The sequence below is a fragment of the Somniosus microcephalus genome, chromosome 14, assembly GCF_052327205.1.
Source record: "Somniosus microcephalus isolate GS21.2 chromosome 14, FLI_Smic_1.0, whole genome shotgun sequence".
In the NCBI taxonomy this organism is placed as follows: domain Eukaryota; kingdom Metazoa; phylum Chordata; class Chondrichthyes; order Squaliformes; family Somniosidae; genus Somniosus; species Somniosus microcephalus.
This window is the reverse complement of record NC_141000.1, coordinates 85,748,408-85,775,300: the sequence shown is the minus strand read 5'-3', so window position 1 is coordinate 85,775,300 and position 26,893 is coordinate 85,748,408. Positions and strand designations below refer to the sequence as shown.

At 43.2% G+C, this 26,893-nt stretch overlaps 1 protein-coding gene across 3 annotated transcripts in view; it reads left to right on the top strand.

Moving 5' to 3' along the window:
* Positions 1-26,893, top strand: part of gsk3ba (glycogen synthase kinase 3 beta, genome duplicate a) — a 164,072-nt gene that overhangs the window by 118,742 nt on the left and 18,437 nt on the right. For all 3 annotated transcript variants that reach the window (XM_086006854.1, XM_086006855.1, XM_086006856.1), the window contains exons 5-8: positions 5,469-5,599; positions 10,945-11,051; positions 20,800-20,897; positions 21,663-21,758. In XM_086006854.1, the coding sequence (XP_085862980.1) occupies positions 5,469-5,599; positions 10,945-11,051; positions 20,800-20,897; positions 21,663-21,758 (432 nt within the window). The remainder of the gene's footprint in view (positions 1-5,468; positions 5,600-10,944; positions 11,052-20,799; positions 20,898-21,662; positions 21,759-26,893) is intronic.

Below are 26,893 nucleotides of genomic sequence, written 5' to 3'. Positions count from 1 at the left end.
ACCTAAATCTCTGAACACTGACATTTAAAAGTTTCTTGCCATTTAAAAAATATTCTGTTTTTCTACTCTTCCTACCAAAGTGGATAACTTCACATTTCCCCACATTACACTCCATCTGCCACCTTATTGCCCACTCACTTAACCTGCCTATATCCCTTTGCAGGCTCTTTGTGTCCTCCTCAGCTTACTTTCCCTAAGCTGTGAGGAGGATACAAAGAGCCTGCAAAGGGATATAGACAGGTTAAGTGAGGGGAAACCCGCAAAGCTTCTTTCAATATTTTAGTTGGAGAAAAACTGTTTTTAAAGTAATAGTGACAACTAAGGACTTTTTTTAGTGAAAACAAGTTTGTTTTTAGCCTCAGAAATGTGGTTCTCCTGTGTTCTGGTTCAGAGAGATTGGAAATACATGGTGGATATCCATGTTATTTCAGGAGCACTACAGTAGAAGAGTGAGTTCGTTTGTCCTGCAGCAACGCTATCCCAGATATTTAGCGATAAGGGCAAGGAGGTTCATAGGAAGCACAGATGTGCCTATGGAAGTAGACTTCTGCAGTGAAAGAAAGTAGTATAAGGAAGTGGCCTAAATTGTAATATACGATAGCGACGTGCACTTATATAGTGCTTTTAACATAGAAAAGCGTACAAGATGCTTCATAGAGTCGTAATCAAACAATAAATGGACATTGAGCCAAAGAAGGAGATATTGGGAGGTGTAACCATAAACTTGGTCGAAGAAGCGGCTTCTAAGGAGGGTCTTGAAGCAGGCGAGGGAGGTGAACAGTTGGAGAGTTTAGGGACAAAATTTGAACGTAGGGCCTAAACGGCTTCACTCACAGCTGCCAGTGGTTAGGTGCGAGGGAGATGTACAGGAGGCCAGGATCTGAGGAATGCAGGTTTGTGGGGGCGGGGGTGGTGGTGGTTTTGGGCAGTTACAAGGCTGGAGAAGGCAAAGCCGTGAAGAGATTTGAACATGAGAATTTTAAATCTGTGATGTTGGGATTGGTGAGTGGGATTTGATGTGGGATAGGATATGGAGTCAGAAGCTCAGCTTGGGATTGGAATAGGTTCTGGAGAGCCTGGTTCAATTTGAGTGTGTGACTGGGGAGGGGGATGGAATCAGTAGCAAGGTTATGGAATTTGTGACTTTAATCTACATATAGATTGGGCTAACCAAATTAGTGACAATACTGTGGAGGAGGAATTCCTGGAGTGTATACGGGATGGTTTCCTGGACCAATATGTTGAGGAACCAACCAGAGATCAGGCCATCTTAGACTGGGTATTATGTAACGAGAAAGGATTAATTAGCAATCTTGTTGTACGAGGCCCCTTGGGTCGGAGCGATCATAATATGATCGAATTCTTCATTAAGATGGAGAATGAAGTAGTTGACTCAGAAACTAGGGTCCTCAATTTAAATAAAGGAAACTACGATGGTCTGAGGAGCGAGTTGGGTAGGATTGATTGGGGAATGGCACTCAAAGGGTTGACGGTGGATAGGCAATGGCAAACATTCAAAGACCGAATGGATGCACTACAGAAGTTGTTCATCCCAGTTTGGCATAAAAATAAAACAAAAAAGGTGACTCAACCGTGGCTAACAAGGGAAATTAGGGATAGCATAAGATCCAAGGAGAGCACATACAAATTGGCCAGAAAAAGCAATAATCTTGAGGATTGGGAGCAGTTTAGGATTCAACAAAGGAGGACAAAGGGATTCATTAAGAAAGGGAAAATAGAATATGAGAGTAAGCTTTCAGGGAACATAAAAACTGACTGTAAAAGCTTTTATAGATATGTAAAGAGAAAAAGATTGGTGAAGTCAAGCGTAGGTCCCTTGCAGTCAGAATCGGGGGAATTTATAATGGGGAGCAAAGAAATGGCAGACCAACTAAACACATATATTTTGGTTCTGTCTTCACAAAGGAGGACACAAATAACCTCCCAGAAATACCGCGGAACATAGGGTCTGATGAAAGGGTGGAACTGAAAGAAATCAGTATTTGTAGGGAAATGGTGTTAGGAAAATTGATGGGACTGAAGGCCGATAAATTCCACAGGGCCTGATAATCTACATCCCAGGGTACTTAAGGAAGTGGCCCTAGAAATAGTAGAATGCATTGCTGGTCATCTTCCAGAACTCAATAGACTCTGGAACAGTACCCATGGATTGGAGGGTAGCTAATGTTACCCCACTATTCAAAAAAGGTGGCAGAGAAAAAGCGGGGAATTATAGACCAGTAAGCCTGACATCGGTAGTGGGGAAAATGCTCGAGTCCATTATAAAAGATGTAATAGCAGAGCACTTGGAAAGCAGTGACAGGATCGGACAAAGTCAACATGGATTTACAAAAGGTAAATCATGCTTGACTAATCTATTGGAATTTTTTGAGGATGTAACTGGTAAAATAGATAAGGGAGAACCAGTGGATGTGGTGTATTTGGACTTTCAGAAGGCTTTCGATAAGGTCCCGCATAAGAGGTTAGCGTGCAAAATTAAGGCACATGGAATTGGGGGCAAGGTATTGACTTGGATAGAGTACTGGTTGGCGGACAGAAAGCAAAGAGTTGGAATAAACGGGTCGTTTTCCGAGTGGCAGGCAGTGACTAGTGGGGTACCGCAAGGATCGGTCCTAGGACCCCAGCTGTTCACAATATATATTAATGATCTGGACGAGGGAATTGGATGTAATATCTCCAAATTTGCAGACGACACAAAGCTGGGTGGGAGGGTATGCGGTGAGGAGGATGTCGTGAAACTCCAGTACGATTTGGACAGGTTGGGTGATTGGGCAGAAACATGTCAAATGCACTATAATGTGGATAAATGTGAGGTTATCCACTTTGGTGGCAAAAACAGGAAGGCAGATTATTATTTGAATGGCAATAGATTGGGAGAAGGGGAAGTGCAAAGAGACCTGGGTGTTCTTGTGCACCAGTCGCTGAAGGTAAGCATGCAGGTGCAGCAGGCGGTTAAGAAGGCAAATGGTATGTTGGCCTTCGTAGCAAGAGGGTTCGAGTACAAGAACAAGGATGTCTTGCTGCAGTTGTACAGGGCCTTGGTGAGACCGCACCTTGAGTATTGTGTGCAGTTTTGGTCACCTTACCTAAGGAAGGACGTTCTTGCCATGGAGGGAGTGCAGCGAAGATTCACCAGGCTGATACCTGGGATGGCAGGAATGACGTATGAGGAGAGATTGTGTCAATTGGGCTTATACTCACTGGAGTTTACAAGATTGAGAGGGGATCTCATCGAAACCTATAAAATTCTGTCAGGTCTGGACAGACTAGGTGCAGAAAGGATGTTTCTGATGGCCGGGGTGTCCAGAACCAGGGGTCATAGTCTAAGGATAAGGGGTAAGCCATTTAGGACTGAAATGAGGAGGAATTTCTTCACCCAGAGAGTGGTGAACCTGTGGAATTCTCTGCCACAGAGGGCGGTAGAGGCCAGTTCATTAAATATATTCAAGAAAGAGTTGGATATATTTCTTGAGGCTAAAGGGATCAAGGGATATGGGGAGAAGGCAGGGACCGGGTACTGAATTTGGATGATCAGCCATGATCTCATTGAATGGCGGAGCAGGCTCGAAGGGCCGAATGGCCTACTCCTGCTCCTATCTTCTATGTTTCTATGTAATGGCTCAGTCTTCCCAATTTTGATCTAGAGGAGATTGCAGCTCATCTAAGATTGGATGTTGGGCAAGCAGTCTGATAGCACAGAGCAGTGGACTGGTTGAGAGGTGGTGTAGAGCTGGATGTCTTTAGCGTACGTGTGGAAGCTGACCCGTTTCATCGGATGACGTCACCATGGGGCAAGGTGTAGCCGAGGAAGAAGAGGGGCCAAGCATAGATCCTTGGGGACTCCAGAGGTACCAGTGCAGGGGCCATTACTGGTGCTGATCTTGCTACGATTGGATCGGTAAGAGTGGAACCAAGTGAGGGCAGTCCCACTGATCTGGACAACAGAGGAGAGGCTTTGAAGGAGGATGGCGTGGTATCCGTGTCATTTTGGTGTTGGGATAGAGATGGAAATCTGATTGGAGAATTGTAAACATGGAGTTGCAGGAAAGTTGGCCACGGATTTAGGAGGTCTTTAGGAGGTTTAAGGTCTTTAGAGAGTAATGGGAGGTTGGAGCTGGGCCTCTAGTACCTAGCCCAAGTGGCCATTTTTCATGTGTGACATTAGATGGGTATTGGCTGGCTATCCAATCGTGTCCTTACCTAAAGCCTACGTAATGCACATCCTGTTGGAGTTACTAGATGGTGATCTGGAATAGGGACCTTTGCACTCTCCTTTTCTAACCCAGCTGTGATTAGGCTGATCATAGTGTTCTTATCGTTGCTGTAGCTGAGATCAGCTAACTACTCCGTGCAGACCAAGGATTGAACCTGGAACTTGATCTGTGACTCAACTCACTGCCTTAACATGTAGCAAGTTTTGTTATACAAGGTCAGGCAATTCACGGAATAGCCCCATTTCAGACATTTATTAGTTAGCTTAATGTGACGTCAGTATGACATGCAAGGGATTGCACAAGAGAAGCACGTGTAGAAGCATGCAGTTCCAGCTTTTCAAAATCCATTTTGGTAGCACTAAACAAGCATGTTAGCTGCTTAGCTGAAATTACAAACAGTTTGATTTTCACATAAAATTTCATGAATTGTAAAAAGTTTGCATCTTATCACATCTCAAACATTTCAAAATGCTTCATGTACTGTGAATTATTTTAAAGTGCAATGATCATTGTGTAAGCAAGCCCAGCAGCTATTTTGCACACAGCAGAGTTGTCAGACAATGACCAGACAAGTTATTTGTGGTTTTTCAGGGAGGGATGTTAACTCGGACACTGGCAGAATGCCCTACCCTTTTTCTAATAGTGATAATGGGGTCTTTAATGACCACCTGATTCAGCTGAAGAGGCAAGTGGGACCTCTGCTTAAATGTTCATCCAAAGACTGGCCCTTCCTACAATGCAGAACTCACTACACTGGTGTGATTGTGCTCAAGTCCTGGAAGTGGCTTGAGCCCACAAATGTCTGAGGCGAGAATACGACCAACTAGGCCAAACTGAGTTGTCAGTTGAAATGTGTGCACTGCTGTGTTTTAATTTGTCAAATTATTAAATGCTATTCATTGCAGCACTCCCTCAGTGCTGCATGAGGTGCCAGTTTTAAAATGTTAAACTGAAGCCCTATCTGCTGTTCTCAAGTAGATATAACGAACAGGGAGTTCTCCCCCTGTCCACATTCCTCCCTTAACCAACACCACCAAAAACAAATGATTTAATCAATCATTTGCTGTTTGTGCATCTGTACAAATTTTCTGCCACATTTGCTACATAACTTGGTTATAAAGCATTTTGAGGTGGGGACATCATAAATGCAATTCTTTCTTTTTCTAACTAGTGCAGTAAAAACTAGAGAACTCTGTTCTAATAATTTATGAAAAATAATTTTTCTTTTTGTAGTTGTATATGTATCAGCTGTTCCGGAGTTTAGCATACATCCATTCCTTTGGAATTTGCCATCGGGATATCAAACCACAGAATCTGCTGCTTGATCCTGAAACAGCTGTCCTAAAACTCTGTGACTTTGGAAGGTGAGTGCTAGAAATGCTCTTTGTTGTACTCCATTACTTAACAAATGGTGGGTGGGGGATTTTGGGGAGGAGGCAAAGGAAGCCCTAGCTTTTATTTAACATTAAGCTCCCTGATGCTTAACAAGTAAATGCATTGGGGAGTATATCACTGATGCATACTAACCTCGAAGGCTCATTTTCAAGGTTATGCTGTTGGCCGATCTCTGCAGATCCAGCCCCTCCATTTCACTTGACCAGATTTCCTGCTGATTTGCTTTCCAGTGATTCCTTCTGAAAACTATACATGTTCAAAGTGAAATCCATACCTGATTAGGCCTGGCTGTAATGCTCCTCTTTCTTCCCCTACCCCAAACATACACAATCAAATCACCTGTTGATATTCAATGTCTAGGCTCAGACATAAAAATGAACACCAGGGTAAAGTGGTGGAGAGCTACTGGCACCGATATAACTGTATCTGAGTATGAAGCAATGCGTTAGGATAGGTGAAGACAAAAGGTAAGGTAGTGAGGGGGGAGAAAAACTTTCTATTAGACTGAAGGCACAAAACTAGAGTTCTCTGATGAAAGGAATTAGAAATTTCTAGCACTTGAAAGAAAAGTGAGTAACTTGATTAATAACTTTACTGTGGAGTTCTATTTTCTCTTTAAAAATAGCTTGGCTTATTGGCTAGATTTATGCGATACATAGAATTACGTAGAACTTACAGCACAGAAACAGGCCATTCAGCCCAACTGGTCTATGCCAGTGCTTATGCTCCACACGAGCCTCCTCCCACTCTACATCTAACCCTATCAGCATATTCTTCTATTTCTTTCTCTCTCATGTACTTCTCTAGCATCCCCTTAAATGTATCTATGCTATTCGCCTCAACTACTCCATGTGGTAGCAAATTCCACATTCTAACCACTCCCTGGGTAAGGTTTCTCCCGAATTCCTTACTGGATTTATTAGTGACTGTCTTATATTTATGACTCCTAGTTCTGGACTCCCCAAGTGGAAACATCTCTACGTCTACCCTATCAAACCCCTTCATGATTTTAAAGACCTCTATTAGGTCACCCCGCAGCCTTCCCTTTTCTAGAGAAAAGAGCCTCAGCCTGTTCAGTCTTTCTGGACAGTGGTAACATCCTTTTAAAAAAAAATTTGCAGCTTCCCCAGTGCCTCTATATCCTTTTTGTAATTATGGAGACCAGAACTGTGCACAACATTCTAAGTGTAACCAAGGTTATATACAAGTTTAACACAACCTCTCTGCTTTTCAAATTTACTCCTCTAGAAATGAACCCCAGTTCTTTGTTTGCATTTTTTAAATGGATTTGTTAACCTGCAATGCTACTTTTAATGATTTGTGAATCTTTAGCCCTAGATCCCTTTGCGCCTTCATCCCAGTTAGACTCTCTTTTCCAAGGAGTATGTGGCCTTCTTATTCCTCTTACCAAGAATAGCCACAATACATATTTTATAATTTCTAGCATAAACTGATTAAAACTGTATACGGGAGAAAATGTCATTTACAGCATTTGTTTCTTTTTCAAGCTGAATTCTCTGCTAATTAAGTTGAACAATGTCCGTGCTATGGAATGGAACATTTTCCACTTTTTCTATTGGGCAGTAATAGGTTAGTTAAAACGTTGGCTAGATGCACAATAAAGCGCTCTCTCCAGTGCTGCAATAGTAACTTAAACCAACTCTCCGAAGAGTTCCCTCCCTCTCCATGTAATGACATATCTGACAGGCTAAATAGTGAGCAAAAGGTGACTTTGTTAAATTACGCTCAAACTTTTCATATTAATATGTCAAAACTGAAATGAATTTAGTGTATACCTTTTGCTTGAGCTATTGCACTTAATTTTGGTGAATGATTTCAAAACCAGAATCCTGAGAAATTTTAAATACAAACATGACTCAATGACAGACACTTTACCGCAAAGTATTAGTACCTAAATGTCAAAGTTGCCTTCCATAGTTTTTTTACTTCATTTCATTGTAAATCGCATTGCTGTAGGTTTGTATCCAGTGATATTTTCTTATATTTTCCTATACTCTTTTCTCCTCCCCCACACCATCACATAGCCTGTTGACAGTAGAGGTTGATCTGCAGACCAGTTATTGTCTTTACATTATGGTCCCGATTTATTTCTGTGTCTGAGGCCCTTTATGTAGAGGGTTGCACGATGATTCAAAGTTCATTATAGCAAAACTTAAAAACAACGTAGGGACCTGTCCTCTCCACATTCTGTTGGTTTAAGTTACTATTGCAGCACTGGAGAGCGCGCTTTATCGTGCATCTAGCCAACGTTTTAACTAACCTATTACTGCCCAATAGAAAAAGTGGAAAATGTTCCATTCCATAGCACTGACATTGTTCATAATTAGCACAGTTGGTTATTCTACCTACACTTGAAACACATTACTTCCCTCTTTAGAGGCTGACTTGCAATTTCCATCTTTCACATTTGTTGTACCTCTAAATAATATTAGAATTTGCTGCAGTATCTGAGTGAAGGGTGAAGCATCCAGGGAATCTGCTCTTGATGTCTTGTTTGGAGGTATGCCATTAGATTTTCTCCAATTTGTGGCAAATGTTGTCTATTTTCTATATAGGAAATATAAATAGGACCTGACAACTCAATAATAGTCCAATACACAAGCACAGGTGGTGCTCAGTCCAAAGCCATATGCCTTGATTCTCTGTAGACATAGGACTGGGATACACGGCTGAAATTGTCAGCCAATCATCAAGCAGAGTAAGAAACAAGGTGGTAGATACCTTCAATTGGAACAGGGTCGATATACAAGAAAAGATCCTCCACAGATTAATCGTCTTTGAACAGGGCTATCAATCCCATGATCGATTCCTATATATCTTTTTTTTCCCCCCATTCCCTTTGCAGCAATGATTTGGTTAAATTGAACAGGTCATTTTCATAAAGGGCATCATTTTTTCAAGGTTCAAGTGTCCAGATTTTGTATCAATTCAAGGAGACTGTGTGGAAAACAGCAGTCCATATTATTGCTTTTGCCTGTAGAAAAACCTCACTGCAAAAGTTCAAATGCAGAAGTTACCCATAATTTGCCACAACCAATGCTGGAACATGCCGCAGTATGAAAATTTCAGACTTGGCCATTGACAACTCGTTCCTGTCTTGCTGTTCCAGTAGCCACCTGCAACAACTTATGCCACCTGGTGTACAAAAATGTGTTCACATTGCAGCAACCTCGATATAAAAATAATATATAAGTTTAAAAGTTGATTATTTGGAACATTGGTGAAATTACAGAGGCCTTGAGCCCCAAAATCTCATTCAAGGCCATAATATTTCACAATTATTCACAATATTTCACAAGGTTAGAGAAGTGAAAAAGAAAATAAGAGGGGCAAAGAGAGGGTATGAGAATAGAATGGCAGCCAACATGAAAGGGAATCCAAAAGTCTTCTATAGGTATATAAATAGTAAAAGAAGGGGTGGGGCCGATTAGGGGCCAAAACGGAGACCTATTCATGGAGGCAGAGGGTGTGGCTGAGGTACTAAACAAGTACTTTGCATCTGTCTTCATCAAGGAAGAGGATGCTGCCATAGACATAGTGGAGGAGGAGGTAGTGGAGATACTTGATGGGATAAAAATTAATAGAGAAGGTATTAGAAAGGCTGGCTGTACTTAAAATAGATAAATCACTAGAAGCAGATGGGATGCATACTAGGATGCGCAGGGAATTGAGTGAGGAAATCGCGGAGGTACTGGCCATAATATTCTAATCCTCCTTAGATACAGGGGTGGTGCCATAGGACTGGAGAATTGCAAATGTTACACCCTTGTTCAAAAAAGGGTGTAAGGATAAACCCAGCAACTACAAGCCAGTCAGTTTGACCTGGGTACTGGGGAAGCTTTTAGAAACAGTAATCAGGGACAAAATTAACAGTCACTTGGATAAGAGTGGATTAATGAAGGAAAGCCAGCACGGATTTGTAAAAGGCAAATAGTGTTTAACTAACTTGATTGAATTCTTTGATGAGGTAACAGAGGGTTGATGAGGGTAATGCTGTTAACGTAGTGTACATGGATTTCCAAAAGGCGTTGGACCAAGTGCCTATAATAGGCTTACCAACAAAGTTGAAGCCCATGGAATGAAAGGGACAGTGGCAGCATGGATACAGAATTGGCTAACTGATAGGAAAGAGAGAGTTGTGGTGAATGGTTGTTTTTCGGACTGGAGGAAGGTATACAGTGGTGTTCCCCAGGGGTCGGTTCTAGGACCACTGCTTTTCTTGATATATATTAATGACTTGGATGTGGGTGTACAGGGCACAATTTCAAAATGTACAGATGACACAAAACTTGGAAGTATAGTGAACAGTGAGGAGGAGAGTGATAGACTTCAGGAAGATGTAGACAGACTGGTGAAATGGGCGGACACGTGGCAGAAAAGTGTGAAGTGATACATTTTGGTAGAAAGAATGAGGAGAGGACATATAAGATAAATGGTACAATCCTGAAGAGGGTGCACGAACAGAGACCTGGGGGTATATGTGCACAAATCATTGAAGGTGGCAGGGCAAGTTGAGAAAGCAGTTTTAAAAGGCTTACAGGATCCTGGGATTCATAAATAGAGGTATAGAGTACAAAAATGTGGAAATTATGATGAACCTGTATAAAACACTGGTTCGGCCCCAACTGGAGTATTGTTCCCAATTTTGGGCACCACACTTTAGGAAGGATGTGAAGGCCTTCGAGAAGGTGCAGAAAAGATTTACAAGCATGATTCCAGGAATGAGGGACTTCACTTACATTGATAGACTGGAGAAGCTGGGGTTGTTCTCCTTAGAGAAGAGATTTGATGGAGGTGTTCAAAATCATGAGGGGTCTGGACAGAGTAGATAGAGGGAAACTGTTCCCATTGGCAGAAGGGTCGAGAACAAGACACAGGTTTAAGAAAAAACATTTTTACTCAGCGAGTGGTCAAGATCTGGAATGCACTAATTAAAAGGATGGTGGAGGCAGACTCAATCACTGCTTTCAAAAGGGAGTTGTATAAGTATCTGAAGCAAAGAAATTTGCAGGGTTACGGGGAAAGGGTGGGGCAGTGGGACTAGCTGAAGTGCTCTTGCAGAGAGTCAGCAGGGGCTCGAATGGCCGCCTTCCGTGCTGTAACCATTCTGATTGTTTCCATGCTGTATGTAGTAGAAATGTGTGTTGAAAATTGCCAAATTTATATTAATTTAGAGCTACTGTTGTAATTCAATTTGATTTTCATGTCTTAAGTTTAGACTTTAAATTGTTGATTTTTTAATACTTTTATTCATTTGTACAGAATTTTTACTTTCTAATAACTTTAATTTCAGTGCAAAACAATTGGTGCGTGGTGAACCAAATGTTTCTTATATCTGCTCACGGTACTACAGGGCGCCGGAGTTGATCTTTGGTGCCACAGATTATACCTCCAGTATAGGTGAGTTTTGTTATGTTAGTTTACGGTATTTGGGTGTTTGCTGGCTTATGTGTGTAATCAAATCTCTGCAACGGGTAGCCTTGAAATATCCTTCGTCATGATTGCTATGTATTTCCTGTGTTGCAGAAACTAATTAAATCACACCCCACTCTACAATCATTTGAAAATGATTCATTCTTGGGTGTGTCAGTTCAAGGAGCCTGTGGGATGAGACACCACTTGCTTCACCATGCATTGCTACTAACTGGATGAGTGGGTAATGGTGAGGGTGGAGTTAAATGGGTGACTGTTCCAATGAACTTGAACGAGAAAGCTATGGTAGGTAGCAGTCAGGGCATTTAATGTTAATCTGGAATGTTATGGGCAATAAAAAATCTAGTTTTGTTGCACAAGAACCCTGCTCACTATTTTAAAAAAAGGCTGAGCTGTAAATTTGCTTCTCCAGGAGCAAGCAGTCAGTTTATAAGGGATGCAATAGTGCAGGTTTAAATTTAAAAAAAAAAAAAAAAAGTTTTAATTCATGTTCTAGAGGGACTTCCCTTTAGCAGGTGGACAATATGATCCAAGGCGAGAGTTCATTTGTAGTGATACAAGGCTCTTGCTGTAGAATTGATAGTGCTATTTCAGTGTGTGGACTTAATACTTTTTAGTTCTGGTGCTGACCCAATTTTCCACACTTTGGGGATTTCACTTCTGGCATGGATCTATATTTGCACAAGTCCAGTATAGGGAGTAAATGGAGGATAGTAAGAATTATAGAATAGTACAGCACAGAAAGAGGCCATTCAGCCCATCGAGTCTGCGCCGGCTCTTTCAAAGAGCAATCCAGTTAGTCCCACTCCCCCTGCTCTTTCCCCATATCCCTGCAGTTTTTCTCCTTCAAGTATTTATCCAATTCCCTTTTGAAGGCTGCTATTGAATCTGTATCCACCGCCCTATCAGACAGTGCATTTTAAATCCTAACTACTAGTTGGGTAAAAAAGTTTTTCCTCATGTCGCCTCTTTTTTTTGCCAATCACCTTAAATCTGTGCCCTTTGGTTATTGACCCTTCAGCCATTGGAAACAATTTATCTTTATTTACTCTATCTAAATCCTAAATGATATTAACCCCCCTCTCCCTTTCTTTCTCCCCGCCCTCCCTACTGCCCTCTATTTATAAAGCCCAGGATCCCATATGCTTTGCTAACCTATCCTGCCACCGTCAAATATTTGTGCACAAGCACAGTCCCCAGGTCTGTCTCTTCTTGCACCCTCTTTAAAATTGTACCAGTTAGCTTGTATTGTGTCGCCTCATTCTTCCTACCAAAATGTATCACCTCTCACTTTTCTGCATTGAGTTTCATCTGCCATGTGTCTGCCCATTCCACCAGACTGTCTGTCCTCTTGAAGTCTATTACTATCTTCCTCACTGTTTACTACACTTCCAAGTTTCGTGTCATCTGCAAACTTTGCAATTGTGCCCTGTGTACCCAATACCAATTGCAGGGAGGAGCCAACTGACTCCCTTCAATTCAATGGGGGAAGTACTTCAATGTGGTCTGGGAATCGATCTAGAGCTGCTGATCCAAAACATCTTAGTAGCTGGGTACTGCTGCATAATCAACTGGCAGAGCATTTACCAGTCTGGCAACTCTGGATAGGCTTCCAGGCTGGTTTGAAATGCTGTCTCCATTTGAAATGAATGGAGGCAATGCAGGTAGCCCCTTCCATTAATTAACAGCATGGCTGAGAGAGGATGCGTTCAAAAAATGAACACAATTTTAGAATAATAACTTATTTGGGACCTTGTTAGAATGTATATTCATTGCAAATTATGAATTATTTCTTTAAATGTTTGCCATTGCTTGTCTACTGCCATATCTTTTAATCTAATTTCCCAATTTACCGTAGCCAACTTGCGTCTCATACCTACGTATATTGCTTTGTTCAGGTTTAGGACCCTAGTTTCGTACTTAACTAAATCACTCTCAAACTCAACATAAAATTCTATCATATTATGATCGCTGCTCCCCAGAGGCACCTTTACTACAAGGTTATTAATTAACCCTGTCTCATTGCACAGTGCTCGATGTAAAATAGCCAATTCACTCTTGGTATACTGATCTAGAAAACTACCTTGAATGCATTCCATGAACTTTTCCTCTGCACTATTTCTGAAAATTTGGTTTGCCCAGTCTATTTGAAAGTTAAAGTCCCCCATGATTACTGTATTACCCTTGTTACATGCATCTCTAATTTCCTGATTTATACTCTGCCTGACACTACAGCCACTGTTAGGGGGCCTATAGACTACTCCCACTAGTGTTTTCTGCCCCTTGTTGTTTCTTAGCTCTACCCAAACTGATTCTACATTTTGTTTTTCCAAGCCAAGATCCTTTCTCTCTCCTGTCTTTATTCCCCCCTCTATTATCAGGGCTAACCCACCAACTTTTCTATTCTGCCTGTCTCTTCTAACAGTCAAATATCCTGGAATATTCAGTTCCCAACCTTGGTCACTTTGCAACCATGTCTCTGTAATAGCTATTAAATTTAATCCATTTATTTCTGTCTGCGCTATTAATTCATCTATTTTGTTGTAAATGCTTCGTGCATATAGTACCTTTAGCTTTAACTTTTTTCTACTTTTCCCTGATGTCACTTTAGTCACTAATGCCCTATTACCTTTGTTAATCTTTCTGTCCCTTCCTGACCCACTCTGCTTATCTTTACCCAGATCACTACTCTGCTCTACAGCCTTGACATTTCTCTTACTGCTTTTGAATTTACCCTTTCCTGAATCCTCCCACCACCCCCCCTTCATTAGTTTAAAGCCCTATTACTGCCCTAGTTATTCACCAGGACACTGATCCCAGCCCAGTTTAAGTGGAGCCCATCCCCACGGAACAGCTCTCTATTTCGCCAGTACTAGTGCCAGTGCCCCATGAATTGAAACCCCTGCCTCCCACACCATTCTTTGAGTCACGCATTTAATCCTCTAATCTGCTTGTCCCTATGCCAATTTGCGCGTGGCTCAGCTAACAATCCAGAGATTATTACCTGTGAGGTTCTGCGTTTTAACTTCGACCCTAGCTCCTCAAACTTTCAGCAGAACGTCATTCCTAGTCCTACCAATGTTGTTGGTTCCTACATAGACCACGACAACTGGACCCTCCCACTCCAAGTTCTTCTCCAGCTGTAAGGAGACATCCTTTACCCTGGCGCCAGGCAGGCAACACAACCTTCAGGATTCCTGGTTGCGACTGCACAGACCTTAACAAATCCATGCTGACTATACTTGGTTAATCTGTACCTTTCTAAATGATGATTAATACGGTCCCCCAGAATTTTTTCCAATAATTTGCCCACCACTGAGTTTAGGCTGACTGGCCTGTAATTACTCGGTCTATCCCTTTCTCCCTTTTTAAACAACAGTACAATGTTAGCAGTCATCCAGTCCTCCAGCACCCCACCTGTAGCCAGAGAGGATTGGAAAATGATGGTCAGAGCCTCTGCTGTTTCCTCCCTTGCTTCTCTTAACAGCCTTGGATGCACTTCATCCAGGCCTGGTGATTTATCTACTTTCAAAGATACTATACCCCTTAATACTTCCTCTCTCACTATGTGGATCTCATCTAATATTTCACACTGCACCGCCTTAACTACACTGTCTGCATCGTCCCTCTCTTTTGTGAAGACATAGAAACATAGAAGATAGGAGCAGCAGTAGGCCATTCGGCCCCTCGAGCCTGCTCCTCCATTCAATGAGATCATGGCTGATCATCCAAATTCAGTACCCGGTCCCTGCCTTCTCCCCATATCCCTTTAGCCTTAAGAAATATATCTAACTCCTTCTTGAATATATTTAATGAATTGGCCTCCACTGCCTTCTGTGGTAGAGAAGACAGACGCAAAGTATTCATTAAGAACCATACCCACATCTTCCGCCTTCACACACAAGTTACCTTTTTGGTCTCTAATAGGCCCTACTCTTTCTTTAATTATGCTCTTGCTCTTTGTGTTATTAAAAACATCTTTGGGTTTTCCTTGATTTTACTTGCCGATGTTTTTTCATGCCCTCTTTGCTTTCCTAATTTCCTTTTTAATTTCACCCCTGCACTTTCTGTACTCCTGTAGGCTTCCTGCAGTATTTAGCTCTTGGTATCTGACATAAGCTTCCCTTTTTTGCCTTATTCTACCCTGTATGCCCTTGACATCCAGGGGACTCTAGATTTGGGAGTCCCACCTGTTTGTGGGAACATATTTGCTCTGACCCCTCACTATCTCCTCCTTGAATGCCTTCCACTGCTCTGTCACTGATTTTTTTAATATTTGTTCCTGGGATGTGGGCGTCGCTGACAAGGCCAGCATTTATTGCCCATCCCTATTTGCCCTGGAGAAGGTGGTGGTGAGCCGCCTTCTTGAACCGCTGAAGTCCGTGTGGTGAAGGTACTCCCACAGTGCTGTTAGGGAGGGAGTTCTAGGATTTTGACCCAGCGACGATGAAGAAACGACGATATATTTCCAAGTCAGGATGCTGTGTGACTTGGAGGGGAACTTGCAAGTGATGGTGTCATCATGCGCCTGCTGTCCTTGTCCTTCTAAGTTGGTAGAGGTCGTGGGTTTTGGGAGGTGCTGCCGAAGAAGCCTTGGCGAGTTGCTGCAGTGCATCTTGTAGATGGTACACACTGCAGCCACGGTGTGTCGGTGGTGCAAGGAGTGAATGTTTAAGGTGGTGAGTGGGCTGCCAATCAAGCGGGTTGCTTTGTCCTGGACGGTGTTGAGTTTCTTCAGTGTTGTTGGAGCTGCATTCATCTAGGCAAGTGGAGAGTGTTCCATCACACTCCTGACTTGTGCCTTGTAGATGGTGGAAAGGCTTTGGGGAGGCACGAGGTGAGACACTCGCTGCAGAATACCCAGCCTCTGATCTGTTCTTGTAGCAACAGTATTTATGTGGCTGTGTGGCGCAAATGTTACTTGCCACTTTTCAGCCCAAGTCTGAATGTCATCCAGGTCTTGCTTTGGGCATGGACTGCTTCATTATCTGAGGAGTTGCGAATGGAACTGGACACTTTGCAATCATCAGTGACCATCCCCATTTCTGACCTTGTGATGGAGGGAAAGTCATTGATGAAGCAGCTGAAGATGGTTGGGACTAGGACACTGCCCTGAGGAATTCCTGCAGCGATGTCCTGGGGCTGAGATGAATGACCTCCAACAACCACAACCATCTTCCTTTGTGCTAGGTATGACTCCAGCCAGTGGAGAATATTCCCCCTCATTCCCATTGCCTTAAATTTTACTCGAGCTCCTTGAAGCCACACTTGGTCAAATGCTGCCTTGATGTCAAGGGCAGTCACTCTCATCACCTCTGGAATTCAGCTCTTTTGTCCATGTTTGGACCAAGGCTGTAATGAGGTCTGGAGCCGAATGGTCCTGGCGGAACCCAAGCTGAGCATTGGTGAGCAGATTATTGGTGAGTAAGTTCTGCTTGATAGCACTGTCGATGACACCTTCCATCACTTTGCTGATGATTGAGAGTAGACAGATGGGGCGGTAATTGGTCAGATTGGATTTGTCCTGCTTTTTGTGGACAGGACATACCTGGGCAGTTTTCCACATTGTCGGGTAGATGCCAGTGTTGTAGCTGTACTGGAACAGTTTGGCTAGAGGCGCGACTAGTTCTGGAGCACAAGTCTTCAGCACAACAGCCGGGATGTTGTCACGGCCCATAGCCTTTGCTGTATCCAGTGTGCTCAGCCGTTTCTTGATATCACGTGGAGTGAATTGAATTGGCTGAAGACTGGCTTCTGTGATGGTGGGGACCTCAGGAGGAGGCCGATATGGATCATCCACTTGGCACTTCTGGTTTAAGATGGTTGCAAATGTTTCAGCCTTGTCCTTTGCACTCGCGCGCTGGGCTCCGTCATCATTGAGATGGGGATATTCCTGGAGCAGCCGCCACCTGTTAGTTGTTTAATGGTCCACCACCATTCACGACTGGATGTGGCAGGACTGCAGAGCTTTGATCTGGACCGTTGATTGTGATATCACTTAGCTCTGTCTATAGCATGCTGCTTCCGCTTTTTAGCATGCAGTGCTACAGCTTCTGTAGGTTGGCACCTCATTATTAGATACAGGAAACTTTGGTTTATCCGGAGGTTAACTGTCCGGAATGCTCGAGCCACCGGCAAAAATCAGGAGCCGTTTCGTTAGGTTTTTTTTCTTTTTGTTGCTTTTTTTTCACCAGTCAGGCTCTGCAAGGTCTCGCTGAAGCTGTTGCTAAGCTAAAGTGACGCTTGCAAGGTACGGCCGACTGTTTAGAAGCTGTTGCTAAGCAACAGGGTTTGTTGCCAGATACGGAGCTCAAAATCTCCGTATGTTTCAACATTAGCGCTGGTTTGTCCGGCAGTTTTGATGGGACGGCAACAGCTCGGTCCCGTCGGTACCGGATAGCACACAGTTTCCTGTACATCTGGTGCTGCTCCTGGCATGCTCTTCTGCACTCCTCATTGAACCAGGGTTGGTCCCCTGGCTTGATGGTAATGGTAGAGTGAGGGAGATGCCAGGCCATGAGCTAACAGATTGTGGTGGAATACAATTCTGCTGCTGCTGATGGACCACAGCACCTCATGGATGCCCAGTTTTGAGCTGCTAGATCTGTTCAGAATCTATCCCATTTAGCACGGTGGTAGTGCCACTCAACACGATGGAGGGTGTCCTCAGTGTGAAGATGTGATTTTGTCGTCTCAATGACTGTGCAGTGGTCACTTCTGCCAGTGCTGTCGTGGACAAATGCATCTGCAACAGGTGGATTGGTGAGGACTAGGTCAAGTAGGTTTTTCCCTCGTGTTGGTTCTCTCACCACCTGCCGCAGTCCTAGTCTGGCAGCTATGTCCTTCAGGGCTCGACCAGCTCAGTCAGTATTGATGCTACCAAGCCACTCTTGGTGATGGACATTGAAGTCCCCCACCCAGAGTACATTCTGTGCCCTTGCTACCCTCAGTGCTTCTTCCAAGTGGTGTTCAACACAGAGGAATACTGATTCATCAGCTGAGGGAGGGCAGTAGGTGGTAATCAGCAGGAGGTTTCCTTGCCCATGCTTGACCTGGGGTCCGGAGTCAATGTTAAGGACTCCCAGGGCCACTCCCTCCCGACTGTATACCACTGCTGGTGGTACAGGACATATCCAGGGAAGGTGATGGAGGAATCTGGGACATTGGCTGAAAGGTATGATTCTGTGAGTATGTCTATGTCAGGCTGTTGCTTGACAGCTCTGCCAATTTTGGCACAAGTCCCCAGATGATAGTGAGGACTTTGCAGGGACAACTGGGCTGGGTGTGCCATTGACGTGTCCGAAACCGGTGCTGAGGTCGATGCCGGGTGGACTTTTTTTTATTATTGTTTTTCGTAGTGGTTGTGTACAGCTGAGTGGCTTGCTGGGCCATTTCAGAGGGCAGATAAGAGTCAACCACATTGCTGTGGGTCTGGAGTCACACATAGGCCAGACCAGGTAAGGATGGTAGATTTCCTTCCCTGAAGGACATTAGTGTACCAGATGGGTTTTTACGACAATCTGATCGTTTCCATTACTGCTACTAGCTTTTTGTTCCAGCTTATTTAATTAACTGAATTTAAATTCCCCAGCTGCCGTGGTGGAGATTTGAACTCACGTCTCTGGACCCTTAGTCCAGGCCTCTGCATTACTAGTCCAGTAACATAACCACTATGCTACTGTTCCCGTTACACCATGCAACTTTCAAGTAGCTATTTCCAGTCTATTTTTGCTAAATCACATCTCGGCTTAGTAAAATTGGTCTTTCCCCAATCAAGAAATTATACTACTGGTCGATCTTTGTCCTTTTCCATAACTACACTAAATCTAACTGAATTATGAACACTACCACCAAAATGCTCTCCTACTGATACCCCTTTCACCTGCTCAGCTTCATTCCCTAAAACTAAGTCCATAACTGCCCCCTCTCTTGTTGGGCTTGCTTAAAAATAAAAAATAAAGTTCTCCTGAATGCATTTTAAGAATTCTGCGCCCTCTATACCATTTACACTGATTCTTTCCCAGTTAATATTAGGATTGTTGAAATCCCCTACTATTACTGCCCTATTGTTTTTGCACTTCTCAGCAATTTGCCTACATATATCTATTTCCCTCTGACTATTTGGGGGTCTATAGTACACTCCCAGCAGAGTAATTGCCCCTTTTTTGTTCTTCAGTTCAACCCATGTGGACTCATTTGATGATCCTTCTAAGATATCAACCCACCTCACAGCTGTAATTGTTTCTTTAACCAATATTGCACCCCCCCCCCTCTTTTTCATTCCCCCTCTCCATCTCATCTGAAAACCCTGTAACCAGGAATGTTGAGCTACCATTCCTGCCCTTCTTTCAGTAATAGCTGTGATATCATACATGTCTATCTGTACCCTCAGCTCATCTGTCTTATTTACTAGACTCCTTGCCTTGAAGTATATACCATTAAGCACTGCCAAACCCCATGTTGTCTATTTTCTAGCCTTTGTTTCCTCTGCCTGCCAAACTCACTTACTAATATACTGCCTCCCATTTCCAGCTTTGCTTCTCTCCCTTCTGAATCTATGCTCAGGTTCCCATCCCCCTGCCAAGCTAGTTTAAACCCTCCCTAACAACACTAGCAAACCACCTCGTGTGAATATTGGTCCCGGCACTGTTGTGGTGCAACCCATCCGGCTTGTACAGGTCCCACCTCCCCCAGAACCAGTCCCAATGCCTCAGGAATCTAAAGCTCTATCTCCAGCCACGCATTCATCTGCTCTTAACTTCGTATTTCTGTACTCACTAGCGTGTGGAACTGGGAGTCATCCGGAGATTACTACCTTTGAGGTCCTGCTTATTACTCTTTCCTAGCTCCCTAAAATCTACCTGCAGGACCTCATCCCTCTTTTCTACCTGTCATTGGTACCGATATGGACCACGACCTCTGGCTGTTCACCCTCCCCTCAATGTCCTGCAGCCACTCAATGACATCCTTGACCCTAGCACCAGGGAGGCAACATACCATCCTGGAGTCACGTCTGCAGCCGCAGAAACACCTGTCTGTTCCCCTAACTATTGAATCTCCCATCACTATTGCTTTTCTGACCATCCTCTCCCACCCCCACCTCCCCACCCTGTACAGCTGAGCCACCCATGGTGCCGTGGACTTGGCTCTGGCTGTACGGCCCAGAGGAACCATTGCCCTCACCAGTATTCAGAACAAAATACTGGTCCTCCTTGTCTGTCTGGCGGTCACCCATTCCCTCTCTGCCTGCAAACTCTTAAGCTATGGGGTGACCACCTCCTGAAACGTGCTATCCACAAAGCTCTCGGCCTCGCGGATGCATTGCAGTGACACCAGCCGCTGCTCAAGCTCCGAAACCCGGAGCTCGAGCTCCTCCAGCTGACGACACTCCCTGCACGTGATTGTCCAGGACACGAGAAGCATCCTGGACTTCCCACAATGTTGGTTTATTTTCCTAGATCTGTATTATTGTTTTTGTTGTGCTAGAGTTGGGTACTGTGTTGCTTAACTTGTAATTTTTCCACTGTTTTCCACCTTAAAACGATCTGGAATAGTAAATCTATGAAACAGTGAAGTGGTATCAATTTATCAGTGTAATCAATGACATGGCTCCAAAGTGAATATAGTACTAGCAAGATAACTTTTTTTTAAAAAAGTAATGCCATTGCATCACTGCTCTGAAAATTAACTGCTTATCTTGATTTCATGTTTGTAGATGTATGGTCAGCTGGCTGTGTGTTAGCAGAGCTATTGCTAGGACAACCCATCTTCCCTGGTGACAGTGGTGTTGATCAGCTGGTAGAAATTATAAAGGTATGATGTCAGTTGTTCAAACATGTGAGCCTTTCGTGTACTCTTTTCTAAATGGTCAGTTTTATGATCGTTTTACCTCTCTTTAAGCTTTCTCTCTTTCCTACAGCCTACTCAACTATGTTGCTTCAACAAAGAAAGGCTAGTTTTAAACTACAGCACTGTTCTACAAAAATCTAATTGTTCAGTTTAACAGTAATGGTGCATAACAATAATTAATTGCTCGTCACTTTGAAACGCATTATTTTCTGCCGCATTATTCAGCTTTTCATATCTTGACACTACTTGGAGCTTTGAGGTAGTTCCTAATTGCCTTAATGTTCAGTGATTTACTTACGCTTCGTGGAAGTTGTTTAAACCAACTAACTTTCTATCCAATTGTGAGATGTGGAAGCAATCTAACTCTTTTCGGTTGGGAACCGGGTTTTGTATAAATTTGAGTGAGTTACATCTGACCAAACTGACAATGCAATAATCTGTAGGTGAACCCAGCCTTCTGAGATTGCTGTTTTGTATATGGTTGAACTTGTTTCAAAGAATGGGGCCATACCTATGGTTGGTAATCTAACACCCTTATGGACATTTACTGAAAATTGGATCATTACAACTTAGTGGCCAATCTTCATATACTGGATGCGATGGATTTGAGGGCATGTTGAACATTAGTGTTCAACTTGTTGGTAATTGTATCATCTAATGAATTGTATTCTTGTATAATAATTCATCAGATTATACAATACATAAGATTTATTACATGTTTGCTTCCAGGTCCTGGGAACTCCAACAAGGGAGCAAATCCGAGAGATGAATCCCAACTACACTGAGTTCAAATTCCCACAGATCAAGGCACATCCTTGGACTAAGGTAAGCAAAAGAAAGTTATTTCTGTAGTGACACAGAGCCTCATTTAGCAGGCCAAGAACTGGTAACGCCCCCAGTCGGGGATAGATGCTTAATACTGGAGTTTGGGAATCTGACACTAGAAGCTACCATGAAAAGTTTTTTTGACCCCTAATCTATAGAGTTTTAAATAAAACTTCTCCAAGGTAGTATAGACCTATATTTAGCTGCTAGTTCCTTTTCTTGCCTGATACTCTATTAAGGAGATAAAATCTTCATTAAACATTATAATAGTTGTTTTCAGATACTGAAAAAGTGAACTTTAGCCTGTCACAGCCATTAATCCTTGTATTGTAAATAGGGAATGTTCTAGATTTGCAATCCTTAATGTTTTTCTGCTGAACAGACCTTTATAGTACAGTAAATTTGTACTAGTATCAGACTGGTATTAACCTATGCAGCACACATGAAGCTTTAAGAACTTTAGCATTATGCATATTTTAGGTCTTGCACAATTGTAAATCTTTGCACATGGAGCTTTTTGCAAACAATTGTTTGATACATTATATGATTATTAATGAGATTTCACTGTTGCGTCAGTGCTACAGTGAATTTTTTTCTACTCTGACACCTAGTCTGCATTATGAAGTACTAGTTATAGAGTACAGCTCCTATCCAGTCCAAACAATGTATCTCGATAATAACACATTCTACTATACTTACATGATGTTTCCATTTCCCACTTCTAATCTGGCCCTTGAGCAGACTGTGTTTTGGATGCATGTCCACTGCACCCTGAGTTGAGATTGCCCAAGTTCATTTTACATGGGGCTCTTAACTGGCAAGGAGGAGAAGAGACCCTCGTGCCAATGGTCTAAACTAGATTCAAACTTAGATCACTAACCCACTGTCATCAGCTCCACAACTGCCCAGATCCAGAGCCATCAGAATAGACACAAGACAATCTTTCACTGGATCGGTATAGTTCTGTCCTAAAGCTATTCTAAAGCAGTGCACTGTCACATCTATGAAACAGACACTGTTGTGCACACTTCTAGAATATAGATTAGAAATTGCCTTTGAGCGGGCAGGAGCAGAGTTGGGGTTGAACAGCCCATGCAATTGCACGGTGCCCAGAGCCAATAAGAGCCCTGAGTGGATCCAGTGAAAGGTCACCTACGCTCCATGTATACAATTCCCTCTCCCCTCGGGTAAAGGAGGATAGTTACCGGGTGAGTGTGTGTCAGCTTGAGTGAGAGTGTGAAAGGGCCGAGTTACTTGATTGAATAAATGAATCCGAGATTGAGTGTGCGAATGCATGCAAGAGTAAGTCAAAGACTGAGTTTGAGGAGAGAAATTGAGTGAGTGTGAAAGTGAGACAGAGAGCAAGTTTATATGAGTGAGGGTGAGTTAGTGAGCAAATGAGAGTTTGAGTGAACACGAGAGTGTATATCAGTGAGCGAGTGCGGGAGAATGAGTGGGTGTCAGTGAGTGGTAATAAGAGTCGTGATCCAGGGGCCATGCAGCAGCCTGCAGCGGGCTACAACCTCAGCACTTTCCTTCATGCATACCCCACTCATTCTCGCGCAGTCATGGCTGAGGTGGGCGAAGGAGAAGACGGAATTCAGTTCTTACAAACTGTAAGTACTACTTAACTACTCGGATAGTATACAAGACTTCACTGCAGCTAAAGCATGAAAAACAAGTTTAAGTTGTTATACAGCTCATATATTGAAATAACGTGTTTCAAGACTTTTATAAGAATTTCATGTCATTTACTCTTGTGTTATCTATTGCTTATCACTTGTCAACTATTTTTATAATACATATTGCAAACATTCCTTTTCATGATTGTACATGAGCAGATTTGACACCGGATTAAGGTAGCATTTAGTATTGTTGTCTAGTAAACTGTAGCGACCTCAAACCGAACCTTTGCACAGGGCCCTCTGCGACTGGGTATTGGCGTATTTAGAGGCTGAAATCAGATTTCAGGCCTAATCACCTAGTAATTAGTAAGTTCCAACTAAAACATGCACATGTGAATTTTGAGGTCGTCGAGTTGTCCACTAGTAATATTCTGCCACTCTTCTGGGTAAAAGACTTAAAGCATGCCAAAAATTGTTTAAAATAAGTTTAAATATTTAGTAACGGGAAAGATAAACTCATCACATAGCAGTATCATTTTTTTATAACCTAATCTTGAGTAATCAAATTTATAGCCACATACGAGGCATAAGACGTTCACATAATCTGAAGTGACTCCTGCATAGCCTGTAGTTTTTTAATCACATCATAAGGCAGGAGCTTCAGCATAATTTATTTTTTTTCTACAGAAAACTGGTGGTGTGATGTTCTACCTAGCTGTTACTGGTTCTCTAAGAACCCAAAGCATGGAATGATAAAGGACAATGTGGCCCATCAAGTCCTTTCATTTCATGCTCTGTATGCAGTTTGCCCTAATGTTTACCTTTACCCACGCTATTGCAAGCTAATACTGATGGGGATGGACGGTGAGCAGTCACTTTGTATTCAAGTTCATGAAAGAAGCCTAGAAAATTAAACCACAAGCTTGTATCAGATCTGTTTGAACTGATTTGTTTCTTGTGATCTTAAATTGCTTTTAAGACTGTTACTGAGCTTGGATTTATTTCAGCATGCAGAGTTTGTAAACTGCCTGTTCTCGTAGAGCCACCTCATTTAGTTCAACATGAGGATTAAAACCAATGTTTGTGCTTAAAATAATGGGAGCTTTTTTCATCAGGGGAAATTATGGTGCCTTAGGTATGGTTTTTCTTATTCTTTGAATGTAGTTCAACCTCCACGTGCCTTTTGGTTTTCTGTATGACCCGATTATATCTTTGGACTTCCTATTTTTTTCTGTACAGTTACTTCCTGCCTTTGCTCAATTAGTTTCCATGATGCCACATACTTTCAAAAAACTTGAGGTAACTTTATAGAATGAGTTCTATATACAGTAAGGGTAAGGGAGACTAGTATTTGTTCATTGGGAGCATTGCAGCTAAGTTGGATCCTGTAAACATTCAATGACCACACATACACTTGAGTGCCCCTGGATGTTTCCATCTCCGTCTACATGACTTCTTCTCTTTCCCTCCCCTGTCTTCAAACCTACTTCCTCAGCAGAGTTCAGTTAATTAAAAAATTGAAAGTAGGACTTTCCTTTAGATCAGAACCAACAACAACAGCTTGTACTTATATAGCACCTTTAACGTGGAAAACTGTCCCAAAGCGTTTCACAGGAGCATAATCCGACACAAATTGACACCAAACCAAAGGAGAAGAAATTAGGACAGGTGAGGTAGGTTTTAAGGAACATCTTAAAGGAGGATGGAGAGGCAGAGGGGTTTAGGGAGGGAATTCTAGAGCTTAGGGCCCCAGTCAGCTAAAGGCACGTCCGCCAATGAAGAAGTAAAAGAAACGGGGAGTGCACAAGAGGCCAGAGTTCGAGGAATGTAGAGTTGGAAGACAGTTGTCGTTCTGAAGATGGGGAGGGGCTTGAATACGAGGATAAGGATTTTGAAATGGAAGTGTTGCTGGACCGGGAGCCAAACTAGGTAAGCGAGCACAGAGGTGATAGGTGAATGGGACTTAGTGAGAATTAGTATATGGCAGCAGAGTTTTGAATGAACTTCAGTGTATGGAGGGGAGGGAACATGGGAAGCCAGCCAGGAGAACGTTAGAATAGTCGAGTTTAAAGGTAACAAAAGCATGGCTGAGGGTTTCAGTGGCAGATGGGCTGATGTAGGGCTGGAGACGGGCGATATTACAGAGGTGGAAGTGGGTGGTCTTTGTGATGGAGAGAGATGTGTGGCCTAAACTCAGCTCGGGGTTGCATAGGACAGCGAGGTTTGCAAATTATCTAGTTTAGCCTGAGGCATTGGCCAGGGAGGGGGATGGAATTGGTGGCTAGGGAATGGAGTTTGTGGCAGGGGCTGAAGGCAATGGCTTTGGTCTTCCCAATGTTTAATTGAAGGAAATTTCAGCTCATCCAGGACTGGATGTCTGTCGAGCAGTCTGACAGCACAGATGCAGTCGTGAGAGGTAGAGTTGAGTGTCATCAGTGTACATGTGGAACCTGACATGTTTTCAGATGATGTTGCCGAGTGGCAGCGTGTAGATGAAAAATAGATGGGTCCAAGGATAGATCTTTGGGGGGCTCGAGAGGTAAAGGTGCGGTGGCGGGAAGAATAGCCATTGTAGGCGATTCACTTGCTACGACTGGATAGGTAAGAGTGGAACCAGGCGAGGACAGTCATACTTTGGTGGATAATGGAGGAAAGACGTTGCAGGAAAATGGTGCGGTCAACCGTGTCAAAAGCTGCAGACCGGTTGAGCAGGACGAGGAAGGATGGGATCACAGTCTCATGGAATGTCATTTCCGACTTTGATTAGGACCATTTCAGTGCTGTGGCAGGAGCAGAAACCTGATTGGAGAGTTTCAAACATGGAGTTGCGGGAAAGATGGTTACGAATTTGGGAGGCAGCAACGAGTTCAAGGACTTTGGAGAGCAAAGGGAGGTTGAAGATGGGGTGGTTATTTGCAAGGGCAGAGAGGTCAAGGGTGGATGTTTTGAATGAGGTGGTGATGACGGCAGATTTAATAGGAAGGAGGATAGATCCTGAGGATAGAGAACTGTTTATAATGTCGGCCACCATGTGGGCCAGGAAGGAAAGTTGGATGGTCAGCAGTATAGTGAGAGGAGGCTTGTGAGAGCAGGAGGTGGGTCTTATGGACAAGATGAGCTTGGAGAGGGCTTGAGGGGGGATAGGAGAGAAACTAGAGAAAGACGTGAGTTCCAGACTAGGGCAAGGGGAACTTTGAGGGAAATTTGGCTTGGTGGGCAAGGGGAAGGGAGGGATCTGGCAGAGGCAGCTGAACGTATGGTCTCCATCTTGGTGACTAAAGTCCATGAGCTCCTCGCACTTGTTGGAGGGGGCAGGGGAGAGGAGTTTGGCTGGTAGTGGAGAAAAGAAGCCAGGCGTTTGCATTCCAGGTTGATCCTGGAGTAGTGAACAGTTTTGGCAGAGGAGAGCAGGGCCCGATAGTGCTTGATGTGGTCCAGCCAGATATGGCAAAGAATGGCTCAATCAATTGTGTGCCATAAACATTCAAATCTGCGTCCCTTGGACATAAG